The sequence below is a fragment of the Crocodylus siamensis genome, chromosome 9 (genome assembly GCF_052110815.1).
Source record: "Crocodylus siamensis isolate JL-2025a chromosome 9, ASM5211081v1, whole genome shotgun sequence".
Taxonomy (NCBI): Eukaryota; Metazoa; Chordata; order Crocodylia; family Crocodylidae; genus Crocodylus; species Crocodylus siamensis.
In genome coordinates, this window is record NC_143403.1 from 72,982,312 (window position 1) to 73,003,978 (window position 21,667).

The 21,667-nt window shown below is 53.1% G+C and overlaps 1 protein-coding gene across 4 annotated transcripts in view; it reads left to right on the forward strand.

The window, feature by feature from the left end:
* MYO18B (myosin XVIIIB) overlaps positions 1-21,667 on the forward strand; it is a 125,774-nt gene that overhangs the window by 32,651 nt on the left and 71,456 nt on the right. For all 4 annotated transcript variants that reach the window (XM_090063458.1, XM_090063456.1, XM_090063455.1 and 1 more), the window contains 9 exons: positions 5,661-5,831; positions 7,727-7,817; positions 11,190-11,382; positions 12,720-12,800; positions 14,190-14,337; positions 15,204-15,363; positions 16,012-16,195; positions 16,643-16,844; positions 18,308-18,417. In XM_090063458.1, coding sequence (XP_089919584.1) covers positions 5,661-5,831; positions 7,727-7,817; positions 11,190-11,382; positions 12,720-12,800; positions 14,190-14,337; positions 15,204-15,363; positions 16,012-16,195; positions 16,643-16,844; positions 18,308-18,417 — 1,340 coding nt within the window. The remainder of the gene's footprint in view (positions 1-5,660; positions 5,832-7,726; positions 7,818-11,189; positions 11,383-12,719; positions 12,801-14,189; positions 14,338-15,203; positions 15,364-16,011; positions 16,196-16,642; positions 16,845-18,307; positions 18,418-21,667) is intronic.

Sequence of the window (21,667 nt, forward strand, 5' to 3'; positions counted from 1 at the left end):
GGAAACCAATAAAGCGCCGTTCCCGTGATTCAGCATTAACAGCTCCTCCAAATGATGGAAACAAACACACCCGGCGTTCGGCGAGAAAAGTGCTTTACAGCTCCGGGGGGACTCTCTGTGCGTGCGAGAGAGAAAATAAGTGAGGTGTTGATAGTGTTTTTTAATATTGCTTCTCTTAAATAGTAAATGGGCTGAAGTAATTACCTCTTGGGTGTTGAAGTTAGGATGTTTCACACCAGGCGGATTACGTGCTGCTGCTGTTTATAATTTATGAAGTGGAGAAAGCATGCTTCACCCTGCACACAACAGGCTTGGGAAAGGCAATACAATTGCTTTGCAAATCAAGCCGAGCCGGCGAAGATATTACTGCAAAAGTCAACTGGCTAATTCAGCAGGGAGAAGTAAAATGGAACAGATGTGACATTTAAGGTTTTGGGTTTGGGTTTTTTTTTTAGTGCCAAGTATATCGATCTCTTCTTCTGCTTGCACAGGCCCCTTTGACCTGCTGGCAGGGTCGAGGTTGATTCGCTTGGGCATCCTGGCAAGCAGATGCTGCCGGGTGCAGAGCTGTGATGCGCGGGCAGATAGGTTGGGAAAAAAGTGCGAAGGGTGAACTGATGTGCAGAAGGAAGAGGAGGATTGGGGTTAAAGCCCTGGATTCAGACCTTGGGCCCTCCCAGGCTTGGCCATGCAGCCCCTGGACGACCTGGGGAACTTTCCCAGGTTCTCTTCAATTGGGTTGTCAATGCAAGATTTCCCTGTCTCGCCACAGAGCATCGTGACAGCGAACCCATCTGCAGCGGCAGCGTTGAGATACGGCAGTGACAGGAGCTGTATAAGAGTCCAGAAGGGACCTCACACCAGCTTGACACAGCTATAGTATATAAGCTTCCCAGGCAATAGGAAAACCAAGGTTAAATAACCTCTTGCCTCTTAAGAGAGGGATTAGTTTTTCTGAGACCATTAAAAGGTAAGTAAGTACCTGGCTGGGGAGCAGGGAAGAGATTTTGCTTTTATATAATAAAGTTTTAAAAGGCAGTTTGTCTCTCTAACATAGTTCCTCCGCGATTGCAGGATTGCGGATGCAAAGCTTGCATCTGCACGCTGGACTAGAGCAGGTTGAAATCCCGGGGATTTTGCAGCATTGATGAAATGCTGGAACTGAGATGGGAAAGGGGGAGAGCAATGAAACTCTGCTCTTTTCTCTCAGCGTTTGCTGCACGGGTGGTGGAGCTGTTTGAAGCCCTCCGAATTCCAACGTTTCAGAAACTCGATTTAAAAATTCGAAACAAAGATAGGAAAATAATCCTGAATTATTTTTCTTTCCTTTCGGTTGGTAGCAGCACTCTCTGCAGGGCTTGGAGATCTTCATCAGAGAGACAGAGGAAGCCTTGTTAGTGTGAAGTCAAGTAGCAGGCAGGGTAGGCTTGCGCCTTATAGACTAACCAAAGTAGATAGATAGAGAAATATATTTATATAGATAGATATCTATCCATAAATATCCAGCTCTAGGTCTAGATACATTCACACACCCCGTATATAGGCCCTTTTTACTGTTGTGAAGAAACTGGGTTGTACCCCAAACTGTTGAGCATCCTTTGCTCACTACATCAAGGTATGAAGGTAACTGCGGTGCATGAAAACAGACTCAAACGCCTCTGACATCAACAACGGGGTGAAACGGGGGGTGTTACAGCCCCTGTGCTCTTTAACATCAACTTTTCATTCCTGCTTCTTCGTGCATTCAAGGACAGCAATGATGGCATTTATCTTTGAACCAGACTAGGTGGAGGCTTGTTCAACATGCAAGGTTTAGAGAGAAACCCAACGTGAAAGCTGGTTCTGGGAGATTTCATGGCCCTGGTTGCCCACAGCAAATCTTCCCTGCAAAATCTCTTGGGCAGATTTTCTGCATCATGCAAGAGCTTTGGGTTGACAGTTTAGTCTCAAGAAGACAGTGATCGTGTACTGGGGGTGGAAGAAACCGTGCCCAACATCACTCTGGCGGGTGCATCTCTTGGCATCGTTGATAACTTTTGCTACTTGGGTTCTACATCAGCAGATATCTTGACCTTCAGACTGAACTAAGAGAATCGGGAAAGCAGCTAAGAATTTCAGGCTATGATAGAAACATGCATGAAATAGAAAATTTGAGTGGGAAGGGACCTCAGGAGGTCACATCTAGTCCGACCCCCTGCTCCCAGCAGGACCAGCCCCAACTACAGCATCCCAGCCAAGGCTTGCACAACCTCGGTGGATGGAGACTCCCCCACCTCTGTGGGTAACCTGTTTCAGTGGTTCACTATCCTCTTAGTAAGAAAAGTTTTCCTAATTTCCAACCTCAACTTCCCTTGCTGCAGCTTGAGCCCATTGCTCCTTGTTCCGGCATCTGCCCACACTGAGACCAGCCCAGCTCCAGCCTCTTTGCAGCCCCCCTGCAGGGAGGTGAAGGCTGCTATCAATTTCCCCCGTAGTCTTTTTTTCTCCAGACTAAATCAGCCCAGTTCCCTCAGCCTTTCCTCACCAGTCATGACCCCTAGTTTGCAAACCATTTTCATTGCTCTCCGATGGACTCTCCAACTTGTCCACATCCTTTGTGCTGGGGGGTGGGGTGGGCAAAACTGGACACTGGACTCCAGATGTGGCCTTCCCATAGAGGAGGAAAATCATTGCCGTTGATTTGCCGGTAGTGCTCCTCCCAATGCAGCCCAGGATGCTCTTAACCTACTTGGCACCAAGGGCGCACTGCTGGCTCCCGTCCAGCTTCTTGTCGCCTGTCTCCCCAGGTCCTTTTCTGCAGAAGAACAGCAAACTACCACTTAGGTGAAGGTGAAGATGCAAATCCATGAGACTTGTGTGCTGTTATCCTTGCTTTATGGTTCAGAAATGTGGGCAACACATGCTAGGCACATCACGAGACTGAACAGCATCCACATGAGATGCCTGTGCAAGAGCCTGAAAATAACGTGAGAAGACAAATGCCAAACACAGAGGTGCTGGTGCGTGCAGGACTGACAGGCTCTTAAGACGAGGGGGTGTGATGGCTCGGGCACGTCAGGAGAACGGGAGGAGACCGTATCCCCAAGAATATTTGGTATAGAGAGATTTGAGACGGCTCTAGGAAGCAGGGTCACCCTCTGCGATGTGTGCAAAACACGATCTGGAGTTGTTCAACATCTGGGAGGAGCGTGTAGCATCCCGCCTGGTCTGGAGGGAACATCTGGCGCTGGCTGCAGCTCGGCATGAAGCAGCTTTGATCCAGAGGATGGAAGCAAAGCAAGAAAGAAGGAAGCAGCGTGCTGCAACCTTGGGCTCCGACTCGAACAACGCCTGGACCCGTGATGCTTGTTACGAGCGGTGTCGCTCTCGAGTTGGGCTTGTCGGCCACAAGCAGATGCATCGGGCACCTGGTTGGACCTCTCACACATGCACCGTGATCCGATCCAGAGGAGCGATGGTTGCCTATATGTATATCTAGATATAGATAGATAATCGACCTCCAGTGGTATATACGCACTTGGCACAATCTTTTGTGAACGGTAGCTCACCATCAGAACCAAACATTAAGGAGAAAAATATGTGCAAAGCCAGAGAAAAACCAATCCTCTTGCTTGCTTTGTTCGTTGTTTAAAGCAAACCTACAAGCAATTCAGGTTGGTTTGAGTTCCTCCTTTCCTTTTTTTTTTTGTACTTGCTTTCTGCCTGCAGATTACAGAAAGGGCTGTTCCAATATCCCCTCTGCATTAAGGAGAGGTCTCTGTATGACTTTGACTCTCTCCTCCGTTTTCTACTCATTTCATCCAGCGTTGCTGATTTCTTGCCAGCTCGCTGTCATGGAACCATATTTCTCCTTAGATTTGTAAAAGCATTTATTCTGCAGTTTGTCTCCCTATTGATTTTAATCATTAGCTGGAATGAGCATTGCTGGATATAAATAATTTTCCTTGAAAATACATGTCAGATCTATTTGTAGTGGGGGACGAGAGCAGCTTTACTTCCAGGGTTATGGAGCCTGCAAACAGAGTTGGGCTTGAAAAAGACCTTCCTGGATTTGGAGGGATCGATGCATAAGCTTGTCAGCTTCCATAAACACATCGGTTTGTTCAGTCCTTTCAAGCACGTAATGCATGCACAGGAATGTCCCTTGCAATTGGGGCTACGCTATAGCTCAGGTCACAGTTCAGTCCCCCTTGCTCTGAAGTCTCTGAACACGTTTCCTTTGGGCCTGGTGTTCTCCACGCTTTGTTTCTGCCCCCGAGGGAACCGATTTGGAGGGTCTGAGCCACCTGCGTGCACACCGGTTGGTGGCTGTGTTGATGTAGGCGAAATGCATGGAGACTTCACAAAGCAGATGCTGCCGGAGGGGGGCCGCGGTGCAGCATGAGCCGAGCTGAAGGGGAGAAGTGTTTTGGCTGGATTTGAAAAGTGTCAGCATGAAGTTCCTAAAGGGATGCAAAAAGCATCTGGAAAAGGCCAGGAGCAGCATTGCAGCTCCATCCTGACATGCAGCTGGCAAAGGGACCCATCCTTCCTCAACCAAACCTCCGTTCAGGTGTGAGGCAGGGGCGGCAGGCCGGGGATTTTGCAAGGCTTCAGCAAGGGTTGGAGGGAGCGCGTCCTCGCTGGCATTTGAAACGGGGGGAGCTGAGCTTGGTGTAGCTTAGACTATAAATACCGGGTCTGCTTCCCTGCGCAGAGGGAAAGGGAAATCAGCTTTATTCTGCTCTCCTCTGCCTTGCTGATGAGCGGCTTGCATCAGGTTATAACTAATTAGCCGTGCCATACAACACCTGAGCAGCAATTGATTTTAAATTACTCTGCATTGAGAAATCATTTTCAACTCGGGTGTCCTCGCCTCTCACCCCCTCTTCCGCCTCGACCTTTGTACGGTGCGAACATATTAAGAACCTAGGAACATTTCTCTTGCGTCTTGCGTTACGGCAGCCGCTGTGAAAGATCTTCACAATTGTCGTTTGCAAGTAATTAATGTTGCTATGGTACAGTGTTTGTCGCCTTCTCTCCAGCAGGGAACAACACGATCGTGTTAATTGTGTGAGAGAGAAAATTGATCATGTTCCAAAGCTGAAAAAATCCTGTCGGTGGTTTTGGGGGGCGCTTATCATCCCGGTATAAAATGCTCAGGTCAAAGTTTTGCCATCGGCTTCGAGATTTTTGCCGGTTTCCCCCCACACCAAGTGTTTGTCGCAGTGCTGCTTCGCGCGGGGCCCGGTGCACCTCGTTTCGGGGCTGGGGAAAACGGACAGCGGTTTGGAAGTTATACGTGAGGGGCCACGTGTGCACGGGCGGAGGGTGAAGCGTCCCTGGGGCAGCGAGGAGGTAAGGAGGCATCACTGCAGGAGTGACTGAGGCCGTCAGCCCAGAGAGGTGGGGGAGTCTCCACCCTTGGAGGTTTTAAGACCTTGGCTGGGATGATGCAGTCAGGGCTGGTCCTGCTTGGAGCAGGGGGTCGGCCTGGATGCGACCTCCTGAGCTCCCTCCCAGCCTCCTTGTTTCTGATCTTTCCACTCTCTTATGCTGTCCCCAGGAGAAAGCGTTGGCCTTTGGGTCAGGAAGGGGAGACGGCTGCGGTCAAGCCGTGTTCGGCCTTCTTCGGACTCACTTCGTGTCATTCAGTTGGTTTTTTTCTCCTCTCTTGTCAGTCGGCAGGAAGCAGTTCATGACGTTTGAGTCGGCTAATAACGCCGCAGAAGTGCTGGGCTGCGACTACGAGGAGCTGGCGACGGCGGTCTTCAAGCACCATCTCAAACAGATCATCGAGCAGGTCACGTCTGGCGGGAGTCGGCCGAGCCCGGCCGAGGACAAGAGCCCTGGTACGGGATTTCCCCCTTTCCGTTTTGTGTGTAACGGACATAGAAACTCTGCCCAGTGTCTCGTTCCCGACTTCAGCCAAGGAGAAGGCAGAGTCTTTGATGGAGAGACATGACACGTCCTTCTCCAGCCAGTGTGGGTGATCCATTTCATCATATTCATAATAAAAAAAACCCCTAAATGTTCTTAATTAACAGACCTCTCCTCAGCTTAAAATACCGCTTCCATGTGCCTCGCCCTTTGGGCACTCGTAGGAGAGTAGGTAATTAATCCTGACAGTAGCAGGGTCAGATGAGTTAAGTGACTGGGCAGAAAGGTCAACCCCTTGGCAACGGGAAGGCCTGTTTTCTACGGGCAACCCCGATCAAAGAGAGATCTTGCCAGAGCACAGCCAGCGCAGGCCCCCGCTGCCTCTCCGCTCCTCCTAGGTAATGTTTGTTCTTGCATCTGCACTGTCAGATGGGCCGGACACCATCAAAATCATCGGGGTCCCTTGGCCAAGGTGATGCCATCGCCATCTGCATGATCGGCGTGTCATTCGCACTGCCGTTTGTGTGCTGCAGAGCGCAGTACCGCTGCCTGAACAGACCAGGCCACGTAAATAAGCCCTCATAAGATGCAGTAACCCTCCACAATAGGCAAATCACTTTACCAAGCTGCCAGAGCTGCCGTTGCTTTTGCAATTCACAGGGCCACGGGGTTATTTTCTTCTTTTTTAACAACTCGGTCTTGTGTGGAGACTGAGAAGAGAAATCTTAAGCAGCCGCTTGCCAGCTCTCCCCAGCGAGGGGGAGGAACGGCAGCAGAAGACGAGGGGGGCCAGTCCACCCTGACAAACAGCCATTTGAATTGTAAACACCAGGTACTTTTAATGAGCAGGTGGAAGGGATTTGGATGAGACCCCAAGAATGTTTTGTTACCTGCTGGTATCTGGGCTTAGAGAACAGCTCGCAGCCAGGGCCCCTCCAATTGCAGTCTGCAAGCTTTATTTTCCTCCCTTGGCCCGGCGCTGTTTTTGGTTGGAAGTGGTTTCCCCCCCACCTTTGTGTGCTTGCAGCCAGCGTTCACGGTTCTCAAACCCTGACATCTGCCACAGAGAGGACTGTCATGTTGGAGAAAGGTGCAAGGGGGGTTATTCGTTTCCTAGCAACCAGCTCAGGTTAAAGAAAGAATGTAAAATGTTTGAAGAGCTCGTCCCCAAAATAATAATAATAATAATAATAAAAAAATAACCCCTCCCACCCCAGGTTGTGAGGGCAGCTGCTTTTCATCACACTCCTGCATAAGGCAGGTTGACTGCTTCATGAGAAGCCGGTGTAACTCTTGATGAAGTCCTTGATGAAGCCCCGTAGAGCTGAAATAAATGATCTCGTGGAGCTACAACAGGCAGAGCCGGCGTGCGCGCTTGCGTGTGCATTTTCACGCAGGTGTAAGGCCCTCCCTGCCCTGGATGAGAAGCCATTAGTGACACAAGCACAGCTCATTGCGCGCTTGTACACGGGACGGAAATTGCCTGTTTTTGCAGTTTAATTCCATCGCACTTTACACGTACAGGGTTTTTGTGAAATTTAAATGGGTCTGTTCACATTGCAAACTAAACCACGCCTGCTTGGCTCCTTCTTGACACCGACAAGGGGTGAGGAAGGAGTGGCACCTTCAGTCTCCGTGTGAGAATGAGATGTCAGGCACTACAGCCGTGGCAGGCACCCATCCAGGTCCTGACTCCCTGTATAAGTACTTGTACGAGTAACGTATTGACTATGGGGATGGCGGGTGTAGCGTCTGATCTCCAGGAAGTGCGGGGAGGGATAGTTTCCAGTTCTGTCTCTGGCAGGAAAATTCAACCTGCCTCCCAAGCCTTTACTCCGCTGTCATGTTTTCTCTTTGTCCACTCCAGGCCCCAAAATGACGGGTGTGGAGTGCGTGGAGGGGATGGCTTCAGGCCTCTACGAAGAGCTGTTCGCTGTAATTGTCTCGCTGATCAACAGGTATGGAGCCAGGAAATTAAGCAAGCAAACAAACGAGCCCTTCCTGAGCGAGTGGAGGGCAGGAGGCCAGGATAAGTGGTGCACAAATAAATAGCAATGATTCATGTAGATGATATGAGCCCTTGATGCCTTTCTTCCTTGACGCTAATAAAGAGAAATCTTTCCTGAGTGCGCTCTGCAGAGCTGCCTGCCTGCCGGCTGCGGAAAGGTTATCTGGAGAACATCTCTATAACAGGAGAAAGTTATCAGCCTGGTAATGATCTTCTTAAACGATTTCTCTGCTACGCGGCGGTTCGGGTCCTCACAGTCGAGGGTGTGCGTGGTCAACAGAAGCAGCAGCTGTGCCCTCACCGCCGGCTGACCCTTCAGGGCAGGATGTTGTGTCTCATTACCCTTTTCATTCAATTGAGGACAGCGAGGGTTGAAGGAGGTCACATCTAGTCCAACCCCTGCTCCAAGCAGGACCAGCCACAACTACGTCATCCCAGCCAAGTCTTGGTCTAGTTGGGTCTTGAACACCTCCAGAGGCAGAGTCCACCGCTGCTCTGGTAACCCATCCCAGCGCTTCACCACCTTCCTGGTGAGAGTCTCTCCTAATATCCAACCTCAGCTTTCCTTGCTGCAACTTGAGCCCATTGCTCCTTCAGCTGTCACCACTGAGGACAGCCCAGCTCCATCCTCTTTGCAACCCCCCTGCGGGGACTTGAAGGCTGCTATCAAATCCCTCCTCGGTCTTCTCTTCTGCAGATCAAATCAGCCCATTTCCCTCAGCCTCTCCTCACCGGTCCTGCCCCCAGCCCCCACACCATCCCCAGGCCTAGGGCAGGTGCTGTTCCCTTCCTCTCTTCTCTTTTGCCCACTGGCACATGCAAGCTTCCCAAGCCATGTCCAAGGAGGTGCATGCTTTCACCTCTGTCAAGAGGCTCCCAGGATGGCACGCCAGGCAAACCTGCCTCTTGCCTCTTTGTTAATTAAACCTGTGTCTCTTTATCGCTTCTCTGCCCTTCTTCAGCTCCAATGGCTTCCTGTCTGTCTGAAAATACTTTTTTGACATTAAAATGGAAAATGTGAGCTGTCATTATTGCACATCACCTCCCAGGTCATAGCCCAGGGTGGCTTGAAACTGCAAGGAGGGTTTTTCCACTTTGCCTTTGCCAGACTTTCCCCCTGTCTGGGATGTGCGATCTCCTCTTTGATGGTCGTGTTCATGTGGACCGGGGAAGCCGGAGGAGGGTAATCAGCTTCGTTTTCCTGAGACAAAGCCACATGCGGCTGTTTCTCATACCGCGTGTATATCCCGGAGATTGCAACAGCCAATTAGTATGTTTTCTGCTGGGGCAAAGTACTCCCTGCAGTCAGACAGGCCGGTGCTCTGCTTTGTTTCGCTAGCCTTATTTCCCTCCAGATGCTGCAGGAGCTGTAAACACAGAGAAGTTACACGGAAGTGGTGTTTCAGTCTTGAGAAGCAGCTAGTTTACTTATTAATAATAGATGCGACTTTGCAGGCTCCAAATGGAGGTTGCCTGTGTGAACAGAGTAATGAACCCATCGGGGAATCGGATAACGAGCCAGGCAGGTGTGGTAGGAATCGTCTCCTTGCCGAGGCCTGCTTGCCAGGTGGAGACCAAAGGCAGGAGCGATGTTTCATCCAGCTGTTGTGGCGTCCTGGCATCTGCGGTCGTGGGGAAGCCCCCGTTGCAGCATTGCCTCTAGTCTTGGGACAGGAAGGAGCTCTGGGGTTCGGCTTCGGTTGCCTTTGACCTTGCTGTGAAGCAGAAATAATTGCATTCGTGCCTGGGGCATGACCCGGGCGTAAAACTAGAGAATAGCCAGGCCCTCAAAGGCCTTTCGTGTTTAACTCGCAGCTCAAATTGTCCGACTCAGAACCCAGATCTGCCCGGTGCCTGGAAATGCTCCTGCCGGGTTCATCCAGCCTCCGCACAAAGAAACCGCTGATGATTCCCCGAGCAGGCCTGGAAGACCAAAATGCTGCTGGTTGCGTAGCCCCCTGAATCGTAGCCGTAGCTCGGAGAATATCTCCTCTATCTCCCTTTCCTGGTACCTCCAGCTTTACGCCACTTGCTTTTATTTTCCAAGCCAGCTCATCAAGGCCCTTTGAAACCGCTGAAACAGCGATGCAGCAGTCAGAAGGGAAAACATCTGTTTTAATGCAGTTCAGAAATTTTGGCTTCTCTTGGAGTTGACAAGGCGTTGTGAACCCGAGTCCTGTTCAGCATCGGAGGCTGTGTCGGGGGCTCCGAGAAGGTGCCGACATTCACGGCGTTGGATGAATTCAAAGCTGACATGCATGCCTTCCTGCACCTCAGACCCGAACACCTGCGTCTTTTCCTCGGTTATTTTCAGCGCGCTTCTAGCTTTGGCCTTTCCCATCTGAAAGAAGCACACGTTCTTCTGTCTCGCTCGTGTACACAATGAGCAGAGCTACTAGCCGCGTTGTATCGTGCCATGGGAGGAGGCGATGAAATGCCATGAAACAAGGTGCGGCATACACGGTGCAGAGGAACTTTGCAGGCAGCCTGTTGCGGAAAATGTATTTTAAAAAACAAATAATCTTAGAGCTTTTTCCAAGCCGTGTTCCCAGAGCTGTGTTGACCTGAGATGTTTGGAATAGATGCAAGAAAAACTTCCAAGGAGTTTTTGTAAATCAGGATTTTTTCCCCCCCAGCAACCAACAGTGTGGCTGTCCCATAGGGGGAAAAAATTGCTGTACTCTGCATTACCAGTTACAGATTTCATCAAGAATTTAAGCCCTGCTTCCCTCTACGGCAGCAGTAGGCTTTATTATACTGCAGTCAGTGTGTTGGGAATGGACTTTGTCATTAGCCTAGCCAACATGGATCAATTTGGCCCTCTTTAGGGTCAACTCAACTGTCCTTATTGGAGATGAGTGAGGTTTGAGAGCTTTGCATTTTAGGGACAGTGCTGAAATTCAGACAAGTGATTAAAGCCAGAGCCCATCATCAACGAAGTATGTATTAAACAAGGTTTGGGAGCAGCCAAAATAGATATCCTAGGGTAGGGTGGAAGACATCACCAGTAGTGAACAAGAGGAGGTATTCAATGAAGTTTAGATTGCAACGGGCAGAAGATACCCGTAGCTGCATGTTTGTTAGCACTTATTATATTAAGACCTAAACCAGGTGAAAGCTAAGCAAACGCCGTGTCGATAGGAAGGTAATGAAATGAATGCCCAGGGTCAGGGGGCTGGCATGATTTAAAGGAGCCTTCTGGGATGTCAACAACAGGGGGAAGTAACGGGTGGTGTGGGACGCCTTTTCAACCCCTAGAGATGCTCAGATGCAGAGAGAGGCTATCCTGGCAAATCCTTGTGATTGTAACCTGTCTTGTTAGGTCTTTTGCATCCAGTCACCTCTCCATGGCTTCCATCATGGTGGTGGACACCCCCGGTTTCCATAACCCTCGGCACCAGAAGCAGGAACGAGCCGCTACGTTTGAAGAGCTGTGTCACAACTACGTGCATGAGCAGCTCCAGGCGCTGTTCTACAAGAGGACGTTCGAGGCCGAGCTGGAGCGGTACAGAGAGGTGAGCCCCCCGCTCTGCCTGGCTCTTGGCACGCGGTTCCTCTTGCGACACGCCAATGGAAAATCAGTGGCTTTCTAAACACCGGCGGCTCCTGGGTTGCACGGCCCCGCCACCTGCTATCGCAGGCATCTACCTTGCACAATTGGGTACTGTAACTGCAGCTGTAATGAGAAGGGCTGCGCTGAGCATCCAGAAGCCTGCAAGAAATATTCTGTGCCATGGAGGGGACTTTGGGGGGGGTTTTATCATGTGGCTCTCGGGAGCACAAGAACAAGGCAGGACAGAGATGTTATTTAAGGCCTTAAATAGCGTCTCGCTAAGTCTTAAGTAGCACCTCTGTCCTGCCTGGGTAAACCCGACTAAAATACCAAGTGTGTGGGCATGAGGGTGTTCCCAATCCATCTGTGAGCTGCTGGGAAAAGGTGCCATGCAACTCTTTCCCCCTCCATTCAGCACTGGGGAGGCCACATCTGGAGGCCTGTGTCCAGCTGTGGGCCCTCCAGTACAGAAAGGATGTGGACACACTGGAGAGAGTCCAGTGGAGGGCAGTGAAAATGGGTGGGGGCTGGGGGGGACAGGCGTGGTGAGGAGAGGCTGAGGGAGATGGGTTGATTGAGTCTGCAGATGAGAAGACCGAGGGGGATTGAATAGCAGCCTTCACCTCCCTGCAGGGGGTGCGCAGAGGATGGAGCTGGGCTATACATTCACACTTTAGCTTAGTGTTGGTCCCTAGTGCAGGGTCCCTAGTGCTGTACAAAGCCAAAGCGTCTTTGCTGAAAGACATTCGGAGGAAGTGCCGATACTGCTCATTGGGGAACGGATAATCTGAGTGCATAGCATCAGTGAGAGGCCCTCGGGCCCACAGTTGCTTTACACACATCTGGGATGGGAGGAGGATAAAACATCCGAGCCTGATATCGCGGGCTGTTGATTCTCAGCTCAGGGAAAGGAAATGGAATAAAAACAATAGAAAGCCTCCAGGCTGCAAATTAAATAATTGATTATTTTGATGACGCTCCCTCGTTAAGACTTCAGTTCTGATCACATCCGTTATTTATGAAGCATTTTTGACATTCACCAAACCACGGCGGCAGCCATCTGAGCGCCCTTATCTTGACAACCTTACCCGGTGATTCAGCCCAGGCGGTGCCAATGCAGGCAGTTCAAAGATGTCTGATACGGGGGCTTTGATCAGCCAGCTTCAGACGGGCACAAAGCAAAGTGGGAGCGGAGCAGACGCGGGGCTTGTTTTTCCCCTCCTGCTTGCAAGATTATCTCTTCTTGGATTTCAAATGTCAGCTCGCAATCGAAACAAACTTCCCCATGATGTTTTCCAGGAAAACGTGGAGGTGCCTTTTGATCTGCCAGAGCAGTCTCCGCTGGCCACGCTGTCTGTCGTCGATCAGAACGCGTCCCAGGTACCACAGCCTCAAAGCGACGGCAAGAGCGTGCGGCTGTCTGTCTGCCCCGGCGGGTAGGAAAGGGAGTGAGTGCCGGCTGGGAGCCGTGGGGTGTTCCCTTTGTTCGCTGTCATCTTGAACGCAAGTTTCGGTGCTAGGGAAAGGCCCAAATGGCGGCCCTCTGTGATTATTCCTGAGCCTGTGCGGCAGCTTGCACTTCCCCGTGCCCACATCTTTTTAAATGCTCGGGGCTGGCCTGGGTATCGGTGCATGGCACAAGGTGCTGCTGTGCTGAGATGCACTGCACCCACTGTGGACGTGCTGCTCCTGGACCACTGCCACGGTTAGGAGGTGCTGGGCACGTGCCTACAGGCTCGGCCCCTCTAAGCGCTCTTGCTGGTGCCTGCGCAGCCCTGCACATGTCTGTCTGCACTGCTCCCGGGGCAGGATTCACATGTGGGGCAGACAGTGGGTCTCAGCCCAGCGCTGCCTCGTGCCAGGCAGACATCCCTGCAATCACAGAAGACTTCAGACCGTCTGGTTCTTTTGTACCTGCGGCTGCAAATAAAATGGCCTGAGGGGGGAATTAGGGCACGTCTACATGTGTGCTTTATAGCCTATTTTAATGCGCATTAAAGTGTCACTAAAAACCCACGCTGTTTAGTTAATACATGTTTCATAGATTCATAGACACTAGGGCTGGAAGGGACCTCGGATATTCGAGTCCCAAGGGCTGATACACATTTTCTTAGTACCATGTTCATAATGGAGGTACCGGATTTAATGCACATTAACTAAAGCGCATTAATGTACGTGTAGACATGCCCTATGTGCCAGTGGAGAAAGCTGAGCTTTTTGGCAGTAGCTTATAAACCCAACGATATCATCTCTGGCGACTGACACTAGGCTGCTGTAGATGGCACTGTTCAGATTTCAATTAGCAACCCCCAAAGCTTGCTCTTATCAGTCACTGTCAGCCATACAAGTCCAGGTGCAGAGAAGCAGCCAGGCCAGGAGGAGGGGATGCCAGCCAGGGGAATCGGCAGGCTGCAGTATGGGGTGTATGGCGGTGCTGCCCTGGTTCAGCTGCAGACTGGTGCCCCCACTACACTGGGATCTGCACTCCACGCTTCATGTGCAGGGGGGAGATTTTTTCAGAAACCAGCTTCAAAGACTTGAAGGTCTGCAGCAACCTGGTCCCTGGCAGAGAAGGCATGGTGCCAAGGCTGCGCTGGCTGGAGGAGGTGGAGGTGGGGGCGGGTGGTGGTGGGTGGTGGGGTAGGGAGAGAGCAGGCTGCCCCGGTATCTCCTGATTGCCTCGTTAAGCGGTGTTGAGCTCCTGGCCAATCTTACCCCCAGACTCGTTCCCCCTGTGCCCTGACCTGACCGCGCCTTGCCTTTTGCCAGCTGCACGTGGCACCCGGGGGCCAGGCGGATGACCCGAAAGGCTTGTTCTGGATCCTGGATGAGGAGGTGCTGATCCAGGGCTCTGGCGACAGTGTCGTGCTGGACCGCCTCTGCTCCTACTTTGCTGCTAAGGGAGCCCAGAAGGAGGGTAAGGGGAGCGGAGGTCTGTCCGTCCATTCCATCTGTGCCGCTGGATGTCGCCGCGGCGGGGGTAGCGGCAGCCAAGGGGAGGTGCTTTTGTTCAGGAGACATTTCTGTCCTGATCCTGGGGTCACTGGAGCCTCGGGGGAGGAGAGGCAGGCGCCGCCTGTACGAACGGGGCTTTGCAAGTTGACCCGCGTTTCTGCGGGCTCCCTCTTGCATTCGCCTTTGAGAGGGCGCAGCTGGGAGGTAGCCACATACCCCCATACCTCTGCCCTGCCTGACCTATCCTCTCCCCTGCCATGGGTCCTGTCTCCCCGTCCCAGGGGGCGAGGGCAGTCTCGTGAATGCCAGCCTGGGAAGAAAGTGTCTGGCCTGCTCCTTACTCGGAAGCAGCGAGACAGTGGTGATTTCTCCTCATGCCGGATAATTGCACAACATTGATTTCTAAAACGTGCCCAGCTGCAGGCCAGGTCCCATGCGCATTTGTTTCCCTGTGCATGGTTGCATGCCTCCTGAGCGGCGGGGCTGCAGAGGAGATGCTCTGCCAGCTCAGGTACATGCCAAGGAAGCACGTTTGCTTTCATCAGTGGAGGCTTCGCCATTCATTTCACCTGGGACAGGGGCAGTGTGGAGTCAGGTGAGGTGACTAAGGTGGCTGAGGAGAGTAGTGGCAGAGAGGCAGGACTCCTGTTGTCCCTGGCTAGGCCCAGCGTGGGGAGAGTCACCAGGTGAGGATGAGACCAGAGAGCAGCTCGAACAGCCCCCCTTCATTTTAGCCGGGCTGTCACCCCCCACCCCGCGTGCATGCGTGCGTGCTCCTGTTGTGCAGGGTGCATGGAGAGAAATCACAACCTCCTCGTGCTGTTACAGAGGACGGCGTCCTCCGCAAGTGCGAGCAAGTGCTGCAGTTCGAGATCTCCCACCAGCTGGGCCAGGACCCCGTTCGCTACGACCTTGCCGGCTGGGTGAGCAAAGCCAAGCCCAACCTGTCTGCGCAGAACGCCATCCAGGTCCTGCAGCAGTCCCGAGCGTGAGTACGGGGGCACGGAGCCACGGGGCGACAGGGCCTCCGAGGGGTGCCTGGCTCGGAGGGCTCCCGGGTCTCGCATCGGGCACCGCCGGGGCTTCCCCGGACGGCCCGCTTCACGCGGCAGACACTGTTCTGCCTGCTTCGGCCGCCGGCAGGGTTTTACCGCTGCAAACTGAAATCGCGATGGCATCAAACCGTTATGAACGGCTCTACACATGCCGTACGTTGAAGCTGCCGTTATGCCACCTGCGGCTCGTTTTGCTGGACTTCCTGCCATTCGCCGGCCGTTGTAACGGCGAGTAGCAGCTCTCCGCCAGGTTGCCCGAGGCAGCGTCCGTGTGGACAGGGTTGGCCCTCTGGACGGCTCCCCCGAGTAAGACCAGATTCCACGTGAGCTGCTGAAGTCGAGCCCTTTGTGAGGACATGTAGCTCTTATGCAGGATTTCCCTCGGGAAGTCTCCGAGGATGTGGCCAAGGGCGGGGTAGTAGCTTTGCTCCCATTTGACAGATGGGGAGACTGAGGCAAAGGAAGGTGAAGTGACTGAGGTCACTGGGGCCTGCACCAGGCCTCAGCTTTTAAAGAAGGGGGAGTTTGGTGATGTGCTGCGCTGCTCTTTCATGACCCGGACCTATTTGCCTTTCTGACAGCAACGACGTGAGGAATCTCTTCCAGCCTCGGTCCAAAATGCCCCAGATTTGCCGGTCGGTGGCAGGCCTGGAGGGATATTCCCAGCAAGCTTTGCAGCGCATCGGCTGCGTGAGGAAGACCTTCGCCAGCAGCTTTGCGGCGGTGAAGAGGAAATCCGTCTGCGCGCAGATCAAACTCCAGATGGTGAGCGACGGAGCTGCCGGTCCTCTCGGAGCGGCGTCAGGGGCGATTACAACCCCGAGCACGTCGCTCCCCGTTGTTATTGCTTATATCACGGGAGCACCCAGCACCGTTTCTCTACCCCAATATGTGTCAGGGCAATACAGGCATGCGGCAAATTCTCATAACCCGCTAGTACGTAATGATGTCTTCTCGCCGATCCAGGCCCCGGGTGCGTCGTATCTCAGCACTCGCTGCGTTATTGCATATCAGCTCCACGGCTCTCCCAGGAGCTGTTGTTCCTTGCACATCAGTTCAGCTTCCAGTTCGTAGTGACTGGAAGGGACTCCTTCTCCCCGCGGAGGAGGCCGTCGGCACACGGGAAGGGAATCCTTGCTTTTCCCTTCCAAAGCGTCGCCATTTCTCCCCCCAAGTCGGACGTAGCTGATTTGCCTTTCGTTTATCCCGCAGGATGCGCTCTCAAACCTGGTCAAGAGGTCCCAGGTGCATTTTATCCATTGCCTTGTTCCACGAGCGGGCGTGGATGAGGCGGACGTGACGACCTCCCAGCCTGGCGTCCCGGGGGAAGGAGACCTAGCTTTGGACGTACCCACCTTGAGAGTCCAGCTGTGTGGGGCCCAGCTACTGGATGCGCTACGTCTGTACAGGATAGGTATGATCAGCCTGCTGGGGCCAAGAGCCAGCGAGTGTTTATCAAGCCTCCCTTCACAGGTCTCTTGATGGCAGAGCAGCTGCTAGCGTGTGGAGGGATGCTTGTTCATCTCTCCCCCAGATCTCCTGGCACTTTGTCTCCCTTCCTTTTGCAAGTGAGAGCCAAGAGCAGAGAAGTTGCAGGCTCGGTGCAAAGCCAGGCACTCTGCACCTGCAGCATCAGGCCTCCACACAACCCAGGGGAAGCAGAGGAGCAAACCCAGAGGGCTTGCAAACCTTCCCTGCTTGAAGCCAGGCACTTGGGACGCGGCAAAGGAGCCCATGTGAATGGAGAAGAGGGGGAAAGAGAGCAGTGCCGAGACCAGCTTCAGCCTGCTTTGGCCAAGTTTGGGTTGGTTTGGGTGCCTGTTACCTAGACTGTGCTGAGGCTGGACTTGTGCATGCATCCACTGAGCAAACCCAGGACAGGTGCCATAGGAGCGGGGTGTAACAAGAGGAGGGCTGCCAGCTCGGGGGGCAAGTCCAGAGCCCTGGCATGCTGTGTCCTTGCGAGCCTGCTCTGTCCAGCCACATGCGGCTGCAGACACGGTTTGACCACGGCCTCCAGAGCCAAGCCCCAGAAAGACACCTTGCAGAGGGGACAAGGCACGGCTCTTCCTACCAACTCCTCCGCCCGTGAGCTGTGCCGCACCACGCTGCCGTCTGGCAATCCTTTGGCCGCAGCTTTGGCAGCAGACGTGAGAGCCCCAGGGCACCGAGGGACTTTTCTGCGGGTGTTACCAGGCCAAGCGCATGCGAGTTAAAAATGCTAGCTGAGGTAGCCAGCTTCTGCTGCTGAACAAACGTCGCCGGTGCCAGCGCTGCGGAGGCCTCCTCTCCTGCTGCTTAATCATAAATATATCGAGATGCAGAAGCACTTTGGGGGGAGAGAGGGAGGGAGCGTGTGCGCTCGGCACAATCAGGAACAAAGAGAAATTGTTCCTCCACTGGCGCCTCGTTGATTTTTGGCCTTGCTCTTGTGGACATAAATGGGAACGAGCAGGCCTGACCCAAGGCGCAACGTTGGCCGCCGGGGCTCGTGGTCTGCCATGGTGAAGGCCACCTCTTCTCGGGCCGTGAGGAGGAGAGCCGGGGCTGCCCAGCGCTTTGTCTCCTGGCTCCTGCTTTGCTTTGCAAGGCTGGTCTGTGCATTTCCAACCGCGGCCTTGGACGTGGCCTCGTGCTGTCGCAGCCCCGGGGTCTGCTGATATTATAGTCGTGGAGGATGGTGGTGAGGGTGGTGGTTGTTATTGCGGTGGCCTTAAACAGCACCGAGCCTCGGGGTGTGCGGAGATGCGCTGTCCCCCACGTGCCCGCCCCAGCTTGGCCTCACCAGGGAGCACCCGCATGTGCAACCGGTCTGCAGAGCACCGCAGGCTTGACCCCCGCTGCGGGTGCCCTGCTGTGACTGGTCTCTCCCCCCAGGCTACGTGGACCACATGCTGCTGACCCAGTTCCGGCGGCGCTTCCAGGTGTTGGCTCAGCCGGTCATGAAGAAATACACCTCTGCCTACGAGATCCCAGACGAGAACAAGGTGCGCGGCTCCGCCGGTGTGTGTCTGGGGAGGGGGCAGCCTGCACCGATACAGCTCTGGGTGCTTCGGACATGGGGACAGTCAAGAAAGCAGTTCTGGGCTCATCTTTTCCCCCCGTGTGTACTCCCAGTTGGGGTCAAGCTCCTCTCTGCAGTTGTCCAAGAGGCACCCGGCTCCTGCCGGTGTTGAGACTCGCAATCAAATCATAAGAGCTGCAATGCCTATAGCTAGGATGCCCTGAGCTATTCAGGCAGTGAGCTGTCGCAGCCCTGGATGGATCGGTGGGGCTGTGGGGTAGACTTATGGGCCGGTGGCAGCTTTGCAGGGGTGGATGTTCATAAGCAATGGGCACCATGGTGGAGGAACTGGGATCCACATAGGCCCTGCCAGCTCCCAGCACATCTCATCCAGTGCAAAGTGACGTCCTGGTGTTGTGCACGGCGCCCAGGGGGCACTGCCCATCCCGCTTGACTTGCCCCCGTTGTCCTGGTCCTAGCGACACGGGCACGGTGGCAGGTCGCTGGTGCTCTGTGGGATCTCAGGCCGCTCGGGTACATTTCTGTGCTCGGGCTGCTTCTCTGCAAGTGCAGTGAACACTGGCTGCATGAGCTGTGTTTGCTCACGTTATTGCTTTGTGGAGAGGGCTGGGAGAAATCCACCTGCAAGCCATGCTTGTTTTCCATCTCCTTAATACCCAAGAGCAGTGTAAACAGGCTTAAAGATCCTGCTTGCTATGTGCTGGCTGGTGCCCTGGATCTCTAGCGGCCTGGGCTGCAATCCTCTTACATTGCACTGCGGTATCATCTGCTACCGCAGGTTTCCTGCACTCGGTGGGGAGGGAAATGTGTGCACGGGGGGGAGAGGAAGGCGGTGGGAGGTGGGCCTCCGGCAGGTGTGTGCCTGAATGCTGTTGTAATTCTCTGGAGTTGGGATTTCTCTTGGGCCTCTCCGAAAATCCCAGATCAGCAGTCTGGGAGATGCTCACTGTCGAAGCTCCTCTTTAATTTTCTTGATGAGTACGTTTGCTTTTGTGGAGGTTTTGCAGTGGAGATGGGCAATAGGAGGGGGGAAAAAAAGCACCCTTTGCTGCTTATGAAAAAAATGATAAATATTCAATGCCTGGCATGGCTGAGGGGAGATGAATTATACATGACCACGTGCCCCATTGTGCAAACTGCCAGCGCGTGTGTGCAAATTCAGTTAAGACCTCAGGATTTAATAAGACAAGTTTGACGGCTGGAAAAGGTCAATATTGTTATTAAACGCCGTAAGGAGGCAGAGGGTGCCTAGTCAGCAACGTGTAAGCAGGGGATTGGAAAAATCCCATCCTCCCCGGTGCGGCTTGTCTTGACATTGCGTTGCACAAAGCCGGCCGTTCAGATAGCTGCGTTCGCTCCGCTGCCAGGGCCCGAGCAGCCCATGCAGCCTACAGCGTGGTGTTCGTGCCATGTCGGAGGTCCGTTCTCCTGCCCATTCTCCTCGGTGGTGATGCTGTCCCTCACACACTTCCTCTCTCTTTGATACTTGATTTTGCATTTGTTTGGTAGCCAACCCTTCAACCCCGCTGGGCCCCTTTTGTTTGAAGAGCTACATAGACACATGACAAAGGCAGCCCCAAGATCTAATTTGTCTGCTTACACATGTGAATGCATTTAAAAATGACATATGGATTTAACAAGTCACTTCTGCATGTAGCACTCATGCAAAGTGCTTCCTTTTGCAAACACTTCCCAGGGGGCACGTAACCAAGCTACATCTGTTCTACATGCCGCTGGTCTCCAAGGTGTGTACATGCCATGGGGGTTTAGTTTGGTTTAAATTGAAGCACTGTTTTTAAAAACCCACTGTTTCAATTTAAATCCCCGTGGTGTGTACAAGAACCCCAGGGCTGACCTTAACCAGCTACTTCTGCTGTATCGACATCATCTCTGTCAGTTGAAAAAGAGGCCTAACAAAGAGGAGGAAACGAGAGTGTGAGCTTGGCAGATTGTCCCCGAACACCCAGAAGCTATTGGCAGGGACAGGGCTTGCTCTCACTTTTGCTGTCCTCGGAGATTGAATGCATTATCGGCGTTGTTGCATCCTGAGAAGTAAATCGCACAGTATCTGATGGCATGACATACTAGGTCTGACAGCCCAGACCCCCCGCAAGCGTATGCTGGGCTTTCATAGTCAGATCTACTTACCTCTTCACCGTACCCAACGCGGAGAGATCAAATCAATGCAGCCTTCTGCAAAGCTCCATGCTGGAACCGATTTGTTAGGTACCTGTGAGCGGTCCTGACAGACCCCCTCACACATTCAGACCCACGTAGGCATCCCCAGGAGGCAGGATCTTGTCGTGTTTGCATGGAAGCACTGAGACTGAACAAGGGATTCACATCTGTAACCACTGGAAACACTGTTTGAAGCACTCGGCGGGTCGGCAGTGCTGAGGCCTGTGGGCAAGGTATCGTGTACTTTGTCTTCCCCTATCCAGTTTCTGTTGGAGTCGGTTGAGCGCATTTCCTTCGGGCTGTTGATCTCTTGAGTAAAATATGGTGAGGTCTAGAGGCCAAGAGCAATTCCTGCCCCAAAACAGCAGGACAACAAGGAGAGGTTTCTCTACAGCTCCCCTGGGAAGGCTGCCTGTTGCTCTGTCCAGAAAGCCTCCGTCTTCCTCCTTTCAGAGGGCTTGTGATAAATGCAGAGCTGCCTTCTTAGGCTCCCTGCAGATCCTTCTGAGGATTTCGGCTTTCAGGAAACAGAGAGACAAGTGTCCTTGGAGCTTTCCTCAAAAAAACCCCAGAACAACCCCAGAATTAAAAGCTGTCAGTCCCCCCTCTCGACGTCCAGCTTCTTCTCCAGTTGCCAGCCTGTCAGGGAGCCTTTCTGTATTGCAGTCAGTGGCAAAACTCAAGAGACCTTTCGTTGATGTGCAGATCTCCAAGCCTCGTATTCTCGGAGCGCTCTCTCCCTGCCCGGTTGCTGAGTGGCCTTCCCTTTTCTCGTCTTGTTATTGCAGAAGTCTGTTTCAGAGTTTCGGCACCGGTCTGTAGGCTGGAAATGAAACCTTTTCATTGCACCTCGAAGGTGCTCAGACTTGACACGGGAAAGCACGTCGACAACCATCCGCAAGCAGAGTTGGCTCCTTCCTTTCCCTTTTAGGGCTCACTTGTCTAGGCAAGATTTCTGGTGAGGAAGAAGTAGGAGGCACTCAGGCGCGTCTCCTCTCCCGGAGGGAGGTGACACAGAAAACAACAGGAGTCAT